The following is a 17,885-nucleotide window of genomic DNA, read 5'->3' as shown; positions in this document are numbered from 1 at the left end:
AAACAGTAGTGCACAGGAAGTTTTTGTGTTTTTGTTTGTATTATGCTACTACTGTTGCGAAACCTTATTTAAAACGGAGAAATCCATCATGGCACAGCTGAAGTCCACTCTAAAAGGGAAATGGACGAAACTGCAAACTTTAAGGGAACACATTTCATGGCTAACATTACAGGAAGTAGAGTATTGCTACAGAGTTAGCTAGCTCAGAGTTAATTCATTAACTCTAGTGTTTTGGTTGCCCAAACTCCACGTACAGTCTGTTGCCTTAAGTACCATTAAACCTGCTATAACTGATACAGTGGCTTTTTACAGCTCTTTTGCTGAAAACAACTGCTTCCTGTGCCCGAAAACGATGCTAAAGCCATGAGTGTGAACCAAAACAACCAACAGCGTATTTGAGGCCGGAGTGCTAAACAAACTTGCCATGAAGCTGAAAGGAGCTGCAGATTCAGGTGATAATTATCTGCAAATTCATCTTTCACGTTCCCTTTTACTTTGTCCTATTGTTTTCACATTGTCAATTGATTCATAATTATAGCTAAAATATTGATTATAGCCACTTTTAAACTAGCGAAACACTGAGGTTTAAGCCACTTTGATTGACAATAACTCTTTTAGAATCATATTTTAATCCCCCATCCAGTATCCACTCTCCTTTTAGCTCTATTTAGGTCTCCATCAACTTCTCAGAAAATACTGGGGGTAAAAGTCCACACAAGGTAGCTAATATTAGTCCGTAAGTTCGTTTAACTGCCATACAGACTGGTCTGCCATCTGTGTGAATCAAAGAGTAAATCTGCAGACCATCAAATCAAAACACTGAGCTAAAAGAGGAAAAGAAAATGGTCCACAGAGCTGAAGTGTTTGCTGGTTAACTGTTGTGGTGGTGTGTTTGTCATTGTAGTCAGACTAATAGAGGTTACATGTAGCCACTGATACATTATTGAAGGCATTTGCATTGTTATTTGGTTAACAGTATAGATGTCGAAGTCCTTTCTAAACATCGTCCACTCGATTTTAGGCCAGTGAACCTACATACAGTAGAGCTAAAAATGTGTTTGTTGTTCTGAAGCTTTCGATTGTATCACATAGTCCCCATCAGCAGATAATTTCCTCAGTTGTCATGAAATTGTAAATGTTCAAATGACACAGAGGTAGTTATACCTTAATGTGGTCCTTTTTGGGAGCAGCCCTGGATGCTTGCTATGGCAGAGTTTTTTCATAGTGGCTGCCTGCTGCTCTTTACTGAGGATGAGAAAGTTTAGTTGAGATGCATTTGCCAGATGTAATAGTTAGTCCACATCCTTAAATCCCTTTGTCTTGTAAAACATATTTTTACTCAATACTTTGCTTTAACCATCCATTTTCAGCCACCTGTCAGGGGCCGGGTCACTGTGCTGCAACGCTATCCAGGGTAACCTAGAAGCCCCTCTCCCTAGCTCCTCTACAACCTAAGTCCGACTTCAAGTCAGACAAGGTAAAGGATTTCATTTCTTAAATATTTCCCATGCTTACAATATTGAAATGTGCTAGAACACTGAACTGAAAAGCAGGTTAACGAATGAAGATGCATGCCAAGCATTAGACTTCCTGTAGACATTAAGGTGCAGTTCTTCAAAAGTCCACCAGATAGAGACATTGTTGGGTCATATTCAAAACACTTCCTGTATAAAATCCTCCAACCCTGTATTTTGAAGGGTGAAGGCTATAGACTAGGGGCCATAATATGTTGAAAGTGACTTATTTCAGTGACTCAGTGTGAGCAGTGGATGCTCACAATGTTGGTACTCTCAAATCCTTACGAACAAACAAACATCACCTTCTCCGGCTACAGACATTATAGACCATTTATGGTACAGCAAAAACAGTCTGGAAATGTGCATACAGTTACAAAACCAGCCTCTTGAATAACCCATATAAACTTTTATTGTTTGTCTGTTTAAGACAGCATGGTGTAGAGTGAACTGTATTCATTAAAGTAAGGGTTGAAACCTCATGAAGGTTGACATGTTCCAGTCACAGATAATGCTTATACTTCCTCAGTACTAAAATGTAGATTTCCCCTTGACTTTGACTTGAGAACTATTACAACAAAAACACTAAGTGGCCCTATTATTGCCACAGTGGTTCTTTAGTGAGAGTCACAAACAAAGGAATTCAAGTGGTTTATAGAATAGATAATAATATATGGCGCCATATAGCACCAATTTGCTGACTGTGAACCACTGAATAACCAGCTTTGTGGATTAATGGGGCAAATGTCCATGCATTTTGCCTGCATCATACGCATTACAATGTTTCATTGTATAGTATATTATGCAGGATTTTGATTTGTGTAGGGCAGACATTAAGCCTATGAGGTTTGTCTCACAACCTTCCTATGTATCATATTGTTTTTACAGTAGACATCTTATGCTTAAGGGGGAATACCAGAGTATGGATCTTGGTAGGATTTAGTATGTTGTCAGCAGGGCTTTAGTACACTGTATGGATCTAATGGCAGTGTTTCTTACAGTAATACACTTTTTTCAGGGAAGGCATTTTGGCAGGTGTGAATATTAAAATTGACGATGGATGAATTCTAATGTCGTTAGTAGTACCTGTGCTTTCCCGACTGTGACAAGTCAAAATGTAAAAAGCTTCGGAAAAGCTATATGTATACACACATTTAAAACTTTGTAAAAAACAAACATTAGGGTTTAGGTTTCCTACCATCACCTTGTGTTTTAAAGGTTACATAAACACTCATTATAAACTCAGAGTTGTCAAAAATGTGTCTTATAACTTCCAGGTTTAATTCTAAAGATAATATGGAATTACACACTTTATGTATTTTCATAGCAGATCGAGATGAAAACAAATATGTTGCCAATAACAAACCCAACCAGAATATCAATTACTGTTATTACATGAACAGTGAACAGGGTTTTTTTTTTTCTGCTTACGATGCTGCGGTCTCTTGTCCGTTATTGAAACTAAAGGCATTTACCGACACTCCCTAACAATTTGCTGAGAGTCATCAATTATGCAGGGTAGCCGCACGCACTGGGAAGGAAGATAGCAGCAACAATATGGCGACAGCCGCAGTTACTCCCGACTCTTTCCTACATCTGCAGTTCAGTGACAGCTGTCTGGATTTCTGTTAATGCGAGAAAAAGTAAGTAGACAATCTGTTTTCTGCCTTGTCTGATATTTTTTGTCGTGGGATGGATCGCAGTGCTACTTTGTCGACTGACTGCATCCCAGTGCCGCAGAGCGGTCCCTCTCTCTCAGCATCTTTTCCTAGCGTCTGTGGAGGGCTCCTTGCCAGTACATGGACAAATATGTACATGCGAGGCATCAGTTAGAAGTAGGGAAGATGAGATTTTCAAATGGGGAAACATGGACTTGTGATGCGACGCGGTAGGAAAGAGGGAGACAGCAGGTTATTTGGGGTGTTGGCCTGCCGCTGGATGGAATAACATTTCACTGTGTCAGAATGTGAAACATACGCATATGGGATATCAAAGTGAGATCACGTCAAACTTCTCTGAGTGGCGACTGTAACTACCATGTATGCTCCCGATACACTAGTAATGCGTCGTTTGCAAAATCGTTTTACGTAGCAGTTTTTCTCGCCACCATTATTTTATGACTATGATAGTTTTATCCCCCCCACCCCCACATTCCACCTCTGTGCACCCCCCCTCCCCTCCCCTCCCCTCCCCTCCCTCTTGCAATCTCTTTGGAGACTGTATTGCGTGAGGAGGTAGGTGCGTCTTTAGTTTGGCAGTCCTCAAAGGGGCCGCGGCACCCTTTTCTGCTCTTTTCACGCAGTGTCCCCCATTTAAAAACAAAATCCCCCGTCATGTTGTCACTGTGTAACGCTGCATCATATGGAGTCTCTGGATCTCCGGCGCCTAGACATTATCTATCCGGGTGTGGTGGAGCCTCATAAGCAGTTATAGTTTCTCTTTTTTGCTGTAATAATTTCACTTTTTCGGGGATGTGAAACTGGGTTGTGCTGATGTGCTGTAGGTTGCTTTGAGTTGAGGCCAGCGACGAGTTGTCATGTCTGGTGGATTCAGCTGACCTACTATGAGTTAGTTAGTTAGAGCCTATAGCAGCAATAAACCACACTGCAGTATTTTAGGCTTTGGCCCTATAGGAGAACGGCGCGCCTCGGTATAAAACTACAAATCCCTCTCAGTCAATGAATGGCATTTACATGATGCAACATACAATAACGTGAAGGGGAGTGGGTGGTCTTCAACTCACACAGGGAGAAAGTTCTTTATGTGTGCTTATCTCTACAGTGGCCTGATGTCCTACATGCTCCATAATTTCTAATGTCTTCATCCCTCTCTCATTGCCAATGCTCTGATTAAAAACAAACAAAAAAAATTGCCTAATGGTAAATCTTAATTATCATAACTCATGAAAATTTCCAGTAAGGTCGTCATAACTCAACTTTACCTGAATGTTGCTCAGCTCAGGCATGGAGAAAGTGGTGGCATCCACTCGTATATGATGAGAGGTTATGTGAGGCCTCTTTAAAAAAAAAAAAAAAAAAAAAAAAAAGAAAGAAATCTGGCAGCCAAGTTATTCTCTCAGTAATGCTGGACTCGGGCCTGCAGGGCTCACCTATTCTCAGTGGTCTGTGGATGTGGACTGAGCTGACATCTTATATTTAGCGACAGGCAGCATCAGAATATCACTGCAGGGAATGGAGGATGTCTAAGTTCTTTGCCGGGCCCATGTGACTCTGATGCAAGTGCCCTATAGCCTACACCTCCTCCTCACATAGCGCCGTGTCTCCGCGGTGTCCGGTCAGCTCCATCAGATGTCAGGTCATCATCAGGGTGCACAGAGCAGAATAAAGGATTTTTCCAGGTGACGGGACAGAGGCTTTTGGGATGTCTTTGCTCCGCGCAGAGGACGCAGCATCAGAGCAGTCTGCTAAACACTGCTGCTGCTGCTGAAGCGGACAGCGACAAGCTTATCTCTTCTTTTTTTTTTTCACTGGGAGGCAAATTGAGGCTGTTGGAGTTGTTAATTTTCTCTGTCACCTTTTAGTTTTTATTTTTATTTTATCTTAATATTTCCGGACTCACTTGGCTCGGATTTGACTGAACTCAGAGCGGGTTTTGGCCTGAAATGTGCTAGTAGGGACTCTGTAATTGTTTGAGTGATCTCAGTCTTTTTCAGTTAAAATGTGCAAGTCAGATTGTTAGGTCTCATGCAGTGTTTCTCATATGACCTAGTAAGTTGGTGGACATAAAGAAGCATCTGCAAAATTTCATGCAGTTTTCCTCTGGTCGCCTCTCAGTTTTGCACCTGTTTTTTTTTTTTTTTTTTAGGAGTGTTCCAGCGTTATGTGTAAAGTGTACAAACACTGTTGGCCATGGTATTGCATCCTGGTTTGAATCACCTTCACGGTAGATCAATTGATATGGCATTGGTGGAAGGAGACTTGGAGGTTGTGCCGAGGTTGGGTAACTTGAATCGGAATTCATCCCTCTTCTGGTTGGCTGCGTTTTTCTCTTGAAGATACAGGGTTGTTGGATCTCTCTCTGCCACTGGACTTTTCCTGACTTCTTTCTGATTCATTTCCAGGTCTGTACCCTTGAACATTGTTTCCTTGAATGTTGCTCACACTGTCTAATTTTTGGGAGCCTGAGCTGTGACTCGACTGTCAAATATGTTGTATCAAACAGCATGGCCACCAGCCAGCTGAGGAGTGAAATTCATCTGTTGTAGGAGCCTGGAGAGATGCAGTTGATGATGTTATTATAACCTTACTGCTTAAACAATGAGTCAGAGCCCCTGAGGTTGAATAACTTCCACTTAAAAGCCCAGCAATTATTTCTTCCTCACTTCAATAGTTTATGTTTAGTTATTTGTAAATGAATAATTGATACATTGTCCTGTGTAGAGTCATTGTTTTGGTCAGTACAGGATGTAGGCCAGTTGACATTTGTAAAACAAAACAATGTAAGAAACAGATGGATGAGATTGTCAGCAAGAGTAACAGACACAGCAAATGTTTCTGATTGCAGTCAGTGTATTTTAATTTCAGCTCAGCCCATTGTTCTTTGAAAACTGTCAACATTTGTATTATTGTCATGCAGCAAGCCCCACCCAGTCCATTCCACCACAAACCTCAGTCACATTAATTTCTCTGCTTCATATTTAATTTATATGATAATTTATATGATAATGGATGTGATAAGTGGATGGTAGAAGTAAACTCCAAAACAAATTTACAACAGTGTGCTTTGATATACAATATCAACTTATTAAGTTCTTATAGTGAACATGTAGCCTCGCACTAGACTCCTCTAAATTTACTTTCACATCAAGCACTAATATCTGGGTCTCTTTTGCTTAGGCTCCTTGTCATTTTTGCAGCATAGCATAAAAGATGCTTGTGTTAGCCTGTGTGCTGGGAACTGCTTTCCCCTTTTTTTTTTCTTTTTTTTTATACTTGTTGTCAGTGAGAGACCTTTTAACTCAACCATAGAGACCTCCAAACCAAAACAATGAGCTGGAAGCTGCATACAGCTTTTGCAGCTCTATGGATGGATATCTGTTTCTCATTGAGGCCAGCGGTGCTACCAACTCATTACATATATGGGGCTTAACAGAAAGCCACGACTCTGATGCTGCCTCTTGCATAGATAGAACAGAGGTACAACAGAAATATCCCTGAGTCACAAATACTGCAAAATGTCATGTCAGATACCTGTGAGGAAGAGAGTCAGATGAGTGCCAGTTGGGTTAAAGAGTTTTTGAGCATATCTGCAAGAAGCGACAACTTGTCACTTCCTCCTTGCTGTCGGGGTCACAAAGGTGAGGGCAAAAGGGAATTCAATGCTGTCTTATGTGCTGGGTATCGAAGTTTAGCTTGTGGGGATACAGGATCAGTACTTTGGTCATTTAGGTTGAGAGAGCAGAAATAGTGCCGACTGGCCCATGTTCTAAAAGTTTGCACTTTTTAGGCTTTATTTTGCTTTGTTTGCTTTCTCTGGCAGAACTAGTAAATTCAATCTGTGGGGCTTTCAGCAAGACTGAAACTGAAAATAGATGCAAACCAAGTGGACTACAATATAAATATGTCAACCATTTTAATCATAACCCTTTGTTGTCCAGTCAGTTTTATTAATAAAATCACACTGGATAAAATGACAATAAAAAAACAAAAAAAAACAAAACAAAACTAGATTATATTATTTTAAAGAATGAATTTTTTCTTCTTTTTTCATTTTGTTTCATCTATCGCTTCCTTTGCTCAGTTTCTTGTGCTCACTCGTCCTCACTTTCTCACTCTGTGTCCCTCTCTTCCTCTCAGAGCTGGATGTCTGGGATGGAAAACAAATAAAGAGGAAATAGCTGCAGGATGAAAACATGGCCGCACCCCTTCTTGCACCCCCAGGACCTGACAGCTTCAAGAAATTCACCCCAGAGACGCTCGCTAACATCGAGAAGCGCATCAAAGAAGAGAAGAACAAGAAGCCACCCAAGCCCAGATCGGACAGTAGTCACCGCGACACATCTGACGACAATGAACCCAAGCCCAACAGTGACCTGGAGGCTGGGAAGAGCCTGCCCTTCATCTACGGCGATATTCCTGATGGACTGGCGGCCACGCCGCTGGAGGATTTGGACCCATTCTATTTGAACAAGAAAGTGAGTTGTCCCACTGGCCAAATGCACCCCCCAGTTTTCTTCAACTTTGCATTTGCTAAATGTCGGTGAGAGGTTTATAGATAGTTAGAACTTCTAAATTGCTATAAACCTTTACAGATGTATTATTCAGCTGGGCTGAATCTTTACCTTTGTCTCACGTGAATCTGCCAGCACTGCAAAGTAACCGCACAATACATAGAGGTAATAAAAAATTCACTGTCATAACAGATTCAGGTCTCATATCAATTCAGTCAAAATGGAAGTTATTGTATTCACGACAGGGAGAGGGGTATCATAATAGCAAAGATGACCTTGAAGCATTTAAGAGCTGTTCAGTACTTTTTTGCCTCAGAGACAGTCACTGCATTATTCGGGTGCACAGGGAGATCATACAAGGCCTGTAAGTTTTTTTTTTTAGTAGGCTACACCTGTAAAATCAAAGCACAACTGAGGCAGAGTCACGTCGTTGTTCTGCTCCTGCAACACTGCAGGGCTGCTGTGGAACGCAGTTGTTGGGCAGGGGTTAGCCTCATATATATATATATATATATATATATAAAAAAGCTACAGTAGATTCTGCAGTTTTGATTAATCATCTGTGTTAATGAGTGTTTAAAATAATGCAACAGCTGGAGGGCATGACAGATTTGGCTTTAGGTTCAGAAGCTTGTCAATGCTTTTGCTAATTGAATTATTTGGTGACAAGACACACTTTCAGATTGCAAGTGCTCTGTCCAACAAATTGTCTGAAAAGGTGGCATTTTCATCAGGGCAGAAGAGTAATAATTTAAGATGTGGTTGCACTGTATGTGTGCATGCAGTGAGAGCAGCACAGGGATCTGAAAATATGATTTATCTCCACTATTTTTTATAGGCTGCAACCATGTTTTCATTAGAGTACAGATATTTTCCTTTTCTGTTTTGTTTCTGTAGGATTTTTTGAGTTTGGTGTTTCACAGTACTCAGTACACAGAGTACACAGAGATTTAAAATGGATAAGCACATCCGAAACTCACGTCTTAAAAGGTTGTTATGTATCAGCGTTGAAGGTCATATCAGTGTTACTTCAATCTTACTGTTATTTAAAATCATAATGTGATTTTTCACCTCAGACAAGCCACACACAGTCACATCATTTCTGCATCTAAGGAAAATCACCATCTGAATTAATGTGATACAGGTGCAGATGACACAAACAGTTATGTATTTTTTTTTTTTTATTAATTAGAGACAACTCTAGCTTAGCTCTGCCTTAACTGTAGCTCTGCACTACCAAAGGGGAATGAGCGGTGAAGGCAGAAGAATGCAATAGAGGACAAGCAAGTGGAAAGAAAAAGGCAGGAGCATGCTGTAGTACTTTCAGCTGTTTATTGGTGTAGGAGTAGCCAGCCTCTTGTGTGGTGGCAGTGCTGATGTGTAAGAGAATCTGCGGCCTGCACAGGAGCAAGAAGCCCAGTCAGCAGGACTGGTCGTCTCAGCCAGTAGCGTTCCCTCATAGGGTGGATGAAACTATCAAGTGTATGTGCCTTTTGTGATCTATTGATCCACAGCCCTAGTTCAGTGGTGGCCACAGGAAGGGTTGCATTCTCGTCTTATTATCTTTCCCCTCTTTACCTCTTCTTACTTCCCCCTGTGGTATCTCTCTTTGGTGATTGAAGGAAAGTTGCTGCGGAGTTGTTCATCATGGCCGCAACTCAAACGCCATGGGTGGAAAGTCATGGATCAGGATGTCAGGATCTTTCAGGGTTTTGTAGTAAAACAAACAAACAAAAAAAAAAAACAGTGATTCTGTCTTTAAGTCCAGTTTGATGGAGCAGTTTTATTACTGAAGTTGTTGAGGACCTGGTGTAGCTCCAACAAAATCTCCATTTCCTTAGCATTACCATGGAATAATTGTATGTACAGGTCGTTTCATACATAACACTGGAGGTTCTTAAACATGTTGTGAAAAAGCCAATATATTTTGTATGTGAAAAATAGGATTAGAGCATAACAGAATGGCAACTTAGGCTCTGTGTACAAAAATGTGGATGACAGCTCTCCGGGATGAGTAAACGCAGTAAACAATGGTAAAGTTTTCCAACACTTAAGTAGAGTATGTTCAAGTACAATTTTACCTTTGTGCACAAAGCTTCAAAGCACTGTTTCTTATACTTATGACAGAAACAATGACAATGAACATGAACATAAACCAGCCCTCAGACTTTCTGAGTGTGCCTCTCTTCCTCATTTACTGTGCTGATGATTGTCTTGTAAATGACCCTGTTTGCTTTCTTTAACTCTTTCATGCACACATTATCTCCACGGACCTAGTGTTACACAAAGAAAATGATTTTCTGGATCATGAGTTAACTGATGTTCAAAGCCTTTAAACAAAAATGGTATTTGTCTGCAGTTTGCTAACATAATTGAATTGGTTAGCTTAGATTTAGAAGATTGTATTACATAGACCTCAAATGATGAAACAAATATACAATTTGTTTGAAATATTCATTTAATAATAATGTCAGCCATATACATGTACATTTAAATGACATAGTCTAGAATGTTAAATATATAACACATTTAAAAATTTTTCTCAATTTTCTCAAAATTGGCAAGAATTGTGAAATATGATAACAACAACATTATCAGATAGGCAGCGTTACAAAACAAGAGGCAGTTCATCCACAAAATAAATATTATTTCTGAATGATTGTTGGTCATAATTGTGTGGCAATGGCCACACTCTTATAGATTAGCGAGTAGTCTGTAAGCTGGTACAAAAGTGCCAAAAGTTTTAGGGTTAGATCCTTTAGAAATGTAAACATGTGCTTCATTGGCATCTGACAGTTTACCAAAATATTATCAAAATGTTGTTAATCTTGAAGAGATGAATCCATGACCTGAAGAGGTAGATGCAGTGTACACATAGACCAAATCTGCAGAATCCCATCACAGCCACAGTCCTTTTATTTTGTGGCTTCTGAGCAGCTGGACTGTTGTAGATGTGGCTATGGTGCCTTTCTAAACAGCACGTTTTTAAGGGGATTTTCAAAATGGCAGGATGGGATACTAGGCTTTTAGACTCCCTGTTAGATAGCTAATCTAACTACTAGGCTACTGCTTGCCATACCATATTACATACAGTACGTTTCTGCTTCAGGCTTCTCTTTATTCTGCTTAGTCGAGATCTGCTAACTTCATCATAGACATCCATGTGTTTTATCCGCTCAGTAAGAGTCACAGGCTAAGACCTCATCTTCCCTGTCCATCATACTACCATTCATATCAGTCATTCTCTTAATCCACTAATGTCTTTGTCCTTTACCACACTTGAGGAAGTACCTTCATGGTTTTAGCAGCCATTCCTCCTCTGCTGTTTGTGCCCTCACCTCTCCAGGCTGCTCGTCTCCTCTACTCGACCGACAGTCATCCTATCGCTCACCATTCCACTGTATGTCAATGAGTGTGTCTAAGTGTGTGTGTGTGTATGTGTATTACCGTCAGCTGCAGGAAACCTGATCACAGCACTCATGCATCAAAGAGAGGAAGAGGGGGCAGTGGTGAGGAAGAGAAATGCAGCGTTGCAGTTCTTGTTTTCCCCTGTGATGGGGAGAGGACTGCCTGGGCTTTTCAAATGTCTGATGTGATTAGGCAATGTTAAAGCTGCTGTAGTCATACAGGAAGAGCAGGACGGGATGGATGGAGGGCATACTAGTGTTTTAGCTGGCTCTGGTCACGTGCACACGTCTGTGTTTGCTTACGGAAGCGGGATTTTGATGTACATGGAAAATTAGTTAAGATGATTCAGCTTGAATTGGCTGCTGTACAACAGTATGGACAAAGCGAAGTTTGAACAGCATTCACGTTTAGTTGATGCAAATGCCTTATTCTCTCCCTGACTCTGGCATTTTGGTGACCATCTTATAACAGAGGAGTGTGCAGTGGACCAGACATTTCTTTTCAGGCTTCTGCAGGGCAGCAACTACTAGTGAGTGCACACGGGGAGCTCACGGCTAAAGCGGCAGACGAATCTGAATCTCAGCATGTAGCACTGTACACACCATTACATTATGTCCCTATCCCACCATCTCTGTCTCTGTGTGTGTCTCTGTCCATTACTCTGCTTCTCCCTCTCCCTTCCGCCGCCTCTTCTCCGGCGTTCTTTTTTTTTTTTTTTTTTTTTTTTTCAGGGTGTAGTAAATTAGAGCGAGGGCCAGGCTTTAGTGCTCTGTCTGAGTCCTCAGTCTCTGATGACACAGCATCCTCCTGTACTGGGCTTAGTGAGGAAGGGATGGGGTGGGGGTGGGGGGGGCTGAGTGTGCTTTCACTGCTAACCACGTTGGTATAAAGAAGGAGGGTGGGGTATGGGTGGGAAAATGGGGTTTTGCAGCACAACATACAGGTAAAAAAAAAAAAAAATGTGATGACGCATTTTTCTTTTCATATAGTATGGTATAATTTGCAGGGAAATGAGTTTGCAGTCATTTAGGTGAGACATTACTGACAAAGTTCTCACTGCAGTGAGCTTAAACAAAGGAACACAAGTTGTTTCTCAGGCTAGAATGCTTAATGGATATTAAATTAAAGCTGCTATTGAGATCCTATTGAGATTTGTCACAAAGCATCACAGTTTAACAGTGAACAATGTCGAAGTCGACTTATGGTATTTGGGCTTCTCTGTAAACTGAATCAAAATGCACTCAGTCCATATCAGATACTCATGACAGACCAGGCTAAAATCCAGCTAAAGCTGTTTGTGTGTCACGTTTTCTGTTGCTTCTGACTCCGAGTATATCCCTGTTTATGAAGGTCATTTAAAGCTCCAAGTGAGCAACTGTTTTAATTATCTTTACAATTAATTTATTAATTGTTTAACCAACCAACACTTCAAAACCCGAGGGTATTTGATTTGCATTGATATAAAACATGGAGGAGATGCAAATCCACAAAAAGAAGCTGGAAGCAGAAGACATTTGGCCTTTTTGTCTTGATTAATATCTTGATCAATTATCCAAAAAATTACACGTTGTCACATCGATTAATCGACCAGTTGTTTTTACAATTCATTATTATAATCTTCTATTAGGTCTACAGGTTAGAAAGACCAAATCTGGAGTCAGTTTTGTGAGGTAATAGACCGGTCTGTGTCAGGCCGGGGTCCTGGGATGATAAAGAGAAGTACAACACCCCCTTCCCCATGATTTACTGTCTATTGTTTCTCCGCTTAGATCTCACTCATCATCTCATTCTCAGTTTCTGTCTCTGCTGCATGCCTACCCAGTCCTCCTCCTCTCTCCGTCTACCCATCCATCTCAGGTTTGGCTCTCTCCCCTCTGCAGCTCTCTGGCTTTCTGTTCTGCATCACTCCCCCTCCACCTCCTCATCTCTCTCTCTCTCTCACTCTCTCTCTTTCTCTCTCTCTCTTCGGCTCTCTTTGCTGCTGTCCCATACCCCTGCAAGCCCCTCTCCATATCCCTGCTCTACTGTTCCTCCTCCTCACCCACACACACACACACGTACGCACACACACACAGAAACACACACACACGCACACGCACGTACACGCACGTACGCGCACGTACACGCACACACAGACACAGTCCTTGCAGCTGCATTCTGCCTCCAGATTCTTGCATATGTGCCTTTTTCTTTAAAGCTCTGTGGAGAATTAGGAACATTTCTCCAGCTTTGCAGCAAATAAGGCTTCCTCACAGTGAAGCTTACTCTGCTGAGTTGTGTATTTATGCATGAGTGTATACATAAGTATGTATGTGTTTAACTGTAAGTCGGTAGGTAGATCAGTGTTATAGTGATATGTGTATGTCCCTTCGTGCACTCTGTGTGAAGGGCTTTGTGTTACATGTAGAGTGTTTTATGAGCTAGTGCCTTTTGTGATCTATGTGACTGTATGTTTACCCAATTCATCGTGAGCTTCTCAAACCTCGCAGTGCACTTCATGATACGTTGATGCCACTGAAATGTGCTGCAAAAGGCAAAACTTTCTATTCAAAGACGATGGGTTCAGTGTCTCCACTTCACTGTCTGTCAACCTACTTTACAGAATTTGTCTGGGAGATTAATTAAACAGGGGAAATGGGTGATTAATAAATCAATTAATCATTGTTATAACAGTATTGTGTTTGCATTGTGTGGGTGTTTGGATTTATGCTCAGTGGCATGTGTGCCATGTGTACTGCGTCTGACTGTGATAAGTGAGTGGTTTTCTATACTACAGCAAAGGTGCTGACTTACATTGACGGAGTTTAGAGTTCATCCAAATTACAATATGCACCTCTTGCCTGCAGCTCTTCATTTATCCAGCTCACTGTAGCTCCTTCTGTAACAGACTATAACAAAAATGATTTTGATTGTTAACAGACTGCTCATATGATTAATCTCTGACCACTCACATTCTGAAACTGAAATAAGTGAGATGATAGGAGCAGCCCATTTTATTTTTCTGCTTGATGTAGGCATTAGTAGGCTACTCTTACCTACTTTATGTCCTCTAGTAAAGCCTTTATGTTGCACAGAATTATTCGGTTTAGTCATTTAAAGTTTTGGTATTATTACTTTTTATGTCACTTTTGATTAAAATAATTGACTAGTGTTTATTTAGTTTATGATTTAAAGTGAGCTGTGAAAACAGCACATGAAGATTAAGCTTGTATTGAGAAAAGTTGTGCATTTAGTATTTTATAAGCTTAAATCATTGATTGATATTGATCAGTGTGGCAGACAATCAATTAAGGAAATTGCCTGACATTTAGCAATTGTGCCAGGTTGCCAAGTTTGCATCAACAAATTTTCTGTCTCTAAATGGACAAGGTTCATTGACTAACTAAAGCCTCTTAGTGGTTGAATTGCGAATCTTTATGAACACTTGTGATCTTCCATATGCTGTAGAGGATGACCTACATTGAAACTCTGACTCAAAAAGGACAAAGAAGACATGTTCTCTATAAGATAGCATGTGCATCTCTGCAAACCTCTGCAGCACCACCTCTACAAATTCATTGGCTAAATCCATCTGAGGCTTCACATTGATTAACATAATGGAAGATAGTTATGCACGCTAGGCGTCTGTAACCTGCTAATGATATGTTTCTCATTTTACAATCTCTCCCTCTATCCGCATGCTGTATGTGATTGGTCAGCGAAACACATCACTTGACCTCTGAGAGAACATGACTGTAGATCCTGTGTTGTCCTGTCCTTATAATGTCGATCAACTACGGATAATTCTTCTCTCTGTGTGACAGGAAAAATACTGAGAGGATATTTTAAGTAGATTCTCTACATGCAAAAAGGAACAGGAGATGTGAAAGGGAGGGGGGGGGGAGGAGTCCTCTGATGGAGAGAATACATTTTGTCTCTCCCCACGTTGTGGACGCTATTTTTACCTTAATTAGATTTCAGGACACCACTCGTCTCTGGACACTTCTGGTCGCCTCCACCATTCTTTCTAGTATTTCCCGTGGTGTGAACCACAAACTGGTGGTGTGTATATTTCTACTCATATGCATACTAAAGACCAATTACATCTATTATAAGTGTATTCTCTACACCAGCAGGTTATCATTTGTGAGTGCAGCGATTGTTATTGTTATATTATTACTTGAATGCAAACTAGACAAGTAATTAATATATTCATTCATATATTTATATTATTTATTATTTATATATATATATTTTTCCAATTCACAGAAGCTGCATTCATATCAACCTAATACAAGAACTGTTTATCTTTTCAAGTTCAATGCAAAGGATCTGACTTCAAAGTCATATACAGTAGATTATTATAACTTCTGATACGAGTTGATCTCGACATTGGTCTTCAATAGTCGTCACATACAGGACATGATACGTTTTCTGTAAATACCAGCAGCCAACATTGTCAGTTATGTCATAAATACACGAGAGGATGCACTGAAGGAGGAAAAACTCTCTGCCGTGTGCACATTATTAACTCACTCACAGTTTCTCACCCAAACCACACATTTATAAATCGTCTCTGAACCAACTCTAAACTGTAATACCTATAGGTATAAAAAGAAACTGGAAGCACTGGTAGCAGCAGTAGTTGTAAATGTTTGCTTGTAAATGATGCTCATACTTCTCACTCTGACCCCTACATTGTTTTTTTGTTCAAAATTGGGCACAAACATCCACAAACTACACACAGGTATGCACAAACAAACAAACACACACTGCTGCCTCACCCCACTGCTCAGCCCCACTTGGCCCAGTACTGTTTATGGGTGGGGAGTGGTTGTTGAGAGCCTAGAGTCAGCAGATCTGCCCCTGATCGATGACAGCATTTGCGGTTCTCTTCCAGTAAGAGCTTTAAACTTGGGGAGAAGAGAGTCATTTGGCCATGAAGAGGGGAGAGCTTCCCATGCGCCTGTCTGCTGCTTCTGAGGCGACTCACAAAGCTACCGTTGTGGCGAAAAGCTCGCCAGGACTGAGGCTCCGTCTGATGCAACCGGGACAGATGTGTTAGCTGTTCTCTTGGTTCTCAGGTGACAGGCCACAGAGGGAGTAATGTCAGTGGAGTAAAACACTCTCGTGTCCCTGCTGCCTCTGATGTTTCCTTTTGCATACCTTTAGATTTTTAATACACTGTATTATGCACTGTATTATCATTACAGTACGAAGTACTTCGCACACTGTTGTCTCAATGCTGGAGTGGTAAGAGATTGCAAAATGGGTAAAGTGACAACACTGTGAGGACTCGCATCAAAATGCCACATTCAAATGGATTTCAGTATCACCTGTACTGTGAGAAGCAACCCTGCGGCTATAGTGGAAACCAATGCACAAAAAGGTTTGCACACCATGTACTGAACCATACGTGCCATATAATTAATTCTGCAATTTATCTAACTGTCTTGCTCTCTCTCCCTCTCTCCCTCTCTCTCTCTCTCCCTCTCTCTCTCTCTCTCTCTCTCTCCCCACAGACATTTATAGTCCTAAACAAAGGGAAAACAATCTTCCGCTTCAGTGCCACGCCCTCCTTGTACATCTTAAGCCCTTTTAATCTACTTAGGCGTATAGCTATTAAGATTTTGATACATTCATATCCTTTCAAGTGATTCATTTTCTATGCTTTACTGTGAATAAAAAAACAGATGATGCAGTATTTTAAACATGGCTAGTTTGGTTTTTTGGTGCTTATATCACAAGTGGTCAGTGAATAGTGAGTGAAGTTAATGCACTGTAAATCTCTGTCTTCTCTCCTCTCTGACCTCTTCCTTAAGCTTTATGTCAGTATTAAGATTTTATTTCTGATGTTGCTGTGTTTAAATTATGTTTAAATGTCTAAGGCACCGTTCAAACTTTCCTTAACTTGTCTCCTCACGTTATTCAGCATGATCATCATGTGTACGATTTTGACCAACTGTATATTCATGACATTTAGTGACCCCCCAGAGTGGTCCAAACAAGTAGAGTAAGTACACATCCATATTTCTCCTCAGCAATCATGTCTTTGTTTCATGTGACTGTCACCTTTTTACTGTCTTCTTTCTTTCTTTCTTTCTTTCTTTTTTTTTTTTCAAGGTATACCTTCACAGGTATCTATACGTTTGAGTCACTCACAAAAATTGTTGCCCGAGGCTTCTGTATAGATGGGTTCACCTTTCTCAGAGACCCATGGAACTGGCTCGATTTCATGGTCATCTCAATGGCGTAAGTATTTAAACTCATTCAATATGTAAATAGTTAAAAGTTACATAAAATGAGTGTGGTCACATGTGAAAAGCACTGCAAACAAAGCAAGAAACCGAAAAGATCTCAACATGAAATTTTAAAATATCATGATATTTATCATTTAATGTATTTATAAGCATAGTTACATAATAACCAATTGACAGAACTTCCTCACTGTCTTCTTAAACATGGGTGTAATAATACTGCTGGTACCTTATGGCTTATGATAAGGTATACCTGTGCTTTTCCTTCTATGATGAGTTCAAATATCTGCTGTGAGAGGCTGTGTCCAAAATCACTCCCTCGTCAGCGCGTTCACTTCTCCCTTTACAATAAACACTTTATTTTAGAGTGAGCGGTAAAAGCCGGTGTGTTGCATTATGGGATTATTTTTGCCAGAATTTAACGTACATTCTTATTTCTTATTATTTACTTGGAGAATTTTTGAGGGCGCTCAAAATTTGGACCCTGGCAGAGTGATTTCAGACACAGCCAAATGTTTATTTTGGTACAAAAATGTT

The 17,885-nt window shown here is 40.5% G+C and overlaps 1 protein-coding gene across 6 annotated transcripts in view; it reads left to right on the top strand.

Moving 5' to 3' along the window:
- Positions 1–33: 33 nt before the first annotated feature.
- Positions 34–17,885, top strand: part of scn8ab (sodium channel, voltage gated, type VIII, alpha subunit b) — a 53,663-nt gene continuing 35,811 nt past the window's right edge. For 4 of the 6 annotated variants that reach the window (XM_056404585.1, XM_056404550.1, XM_056404595.1 and 1 more), the window contains exons 1-6: positions 34–452; positions 1,371–1,477; positions 7,331–7,668; positions 16,614–16,732; positions 17,015–17,104; positions 17,215–17,343. In XM_056404585.1, coding sequence (XP_056260560.1) covers positions 7,387–7,668; positions 16,614–16,732; positions 17,015–17,104; positions 17,215–17,343 — 620 coding nt within the window. In that variant the 5' untranslated portion in view covers positions 34–452; positions 1,371–1,477; positions 7,331–7,386. Of the gene's footprint in view, positions 453–1,370; positions 1,478–3,025; positions 3,158–5,345; positions 5,596–7,330; positions 7,669–16,613; positions 16,733–17,014; positions 17,105–17,214; positions 17,344–17,885 lie in introns of those variants that run through there. The other 2 variants (XM_056404566.1, XM_056404577.1) reach the window with 2 other exon arrangements.

Source organism: Seriola aureovittata, chromosome 2 (assembly GCF_021018895.1).
Source record: "Seriola aureovittata isolate HTS-2021-v1 ecotype China chromosome 2, ASM2101889v1, whole genome shotgun sequence".
Classification (NCBI taxonomy): domain Eukaryota; kingdom Metazoa; phylum Chordata; class Actinopteri; order Carangiformes; family Carangidae; genus Seriola; species Seriola aureovittata.
The sequence above is the reverse complement of the archived record's forward strand: the minus strand, read 5'-3'. Positions and strand labels throughout refer to the sequence as shown.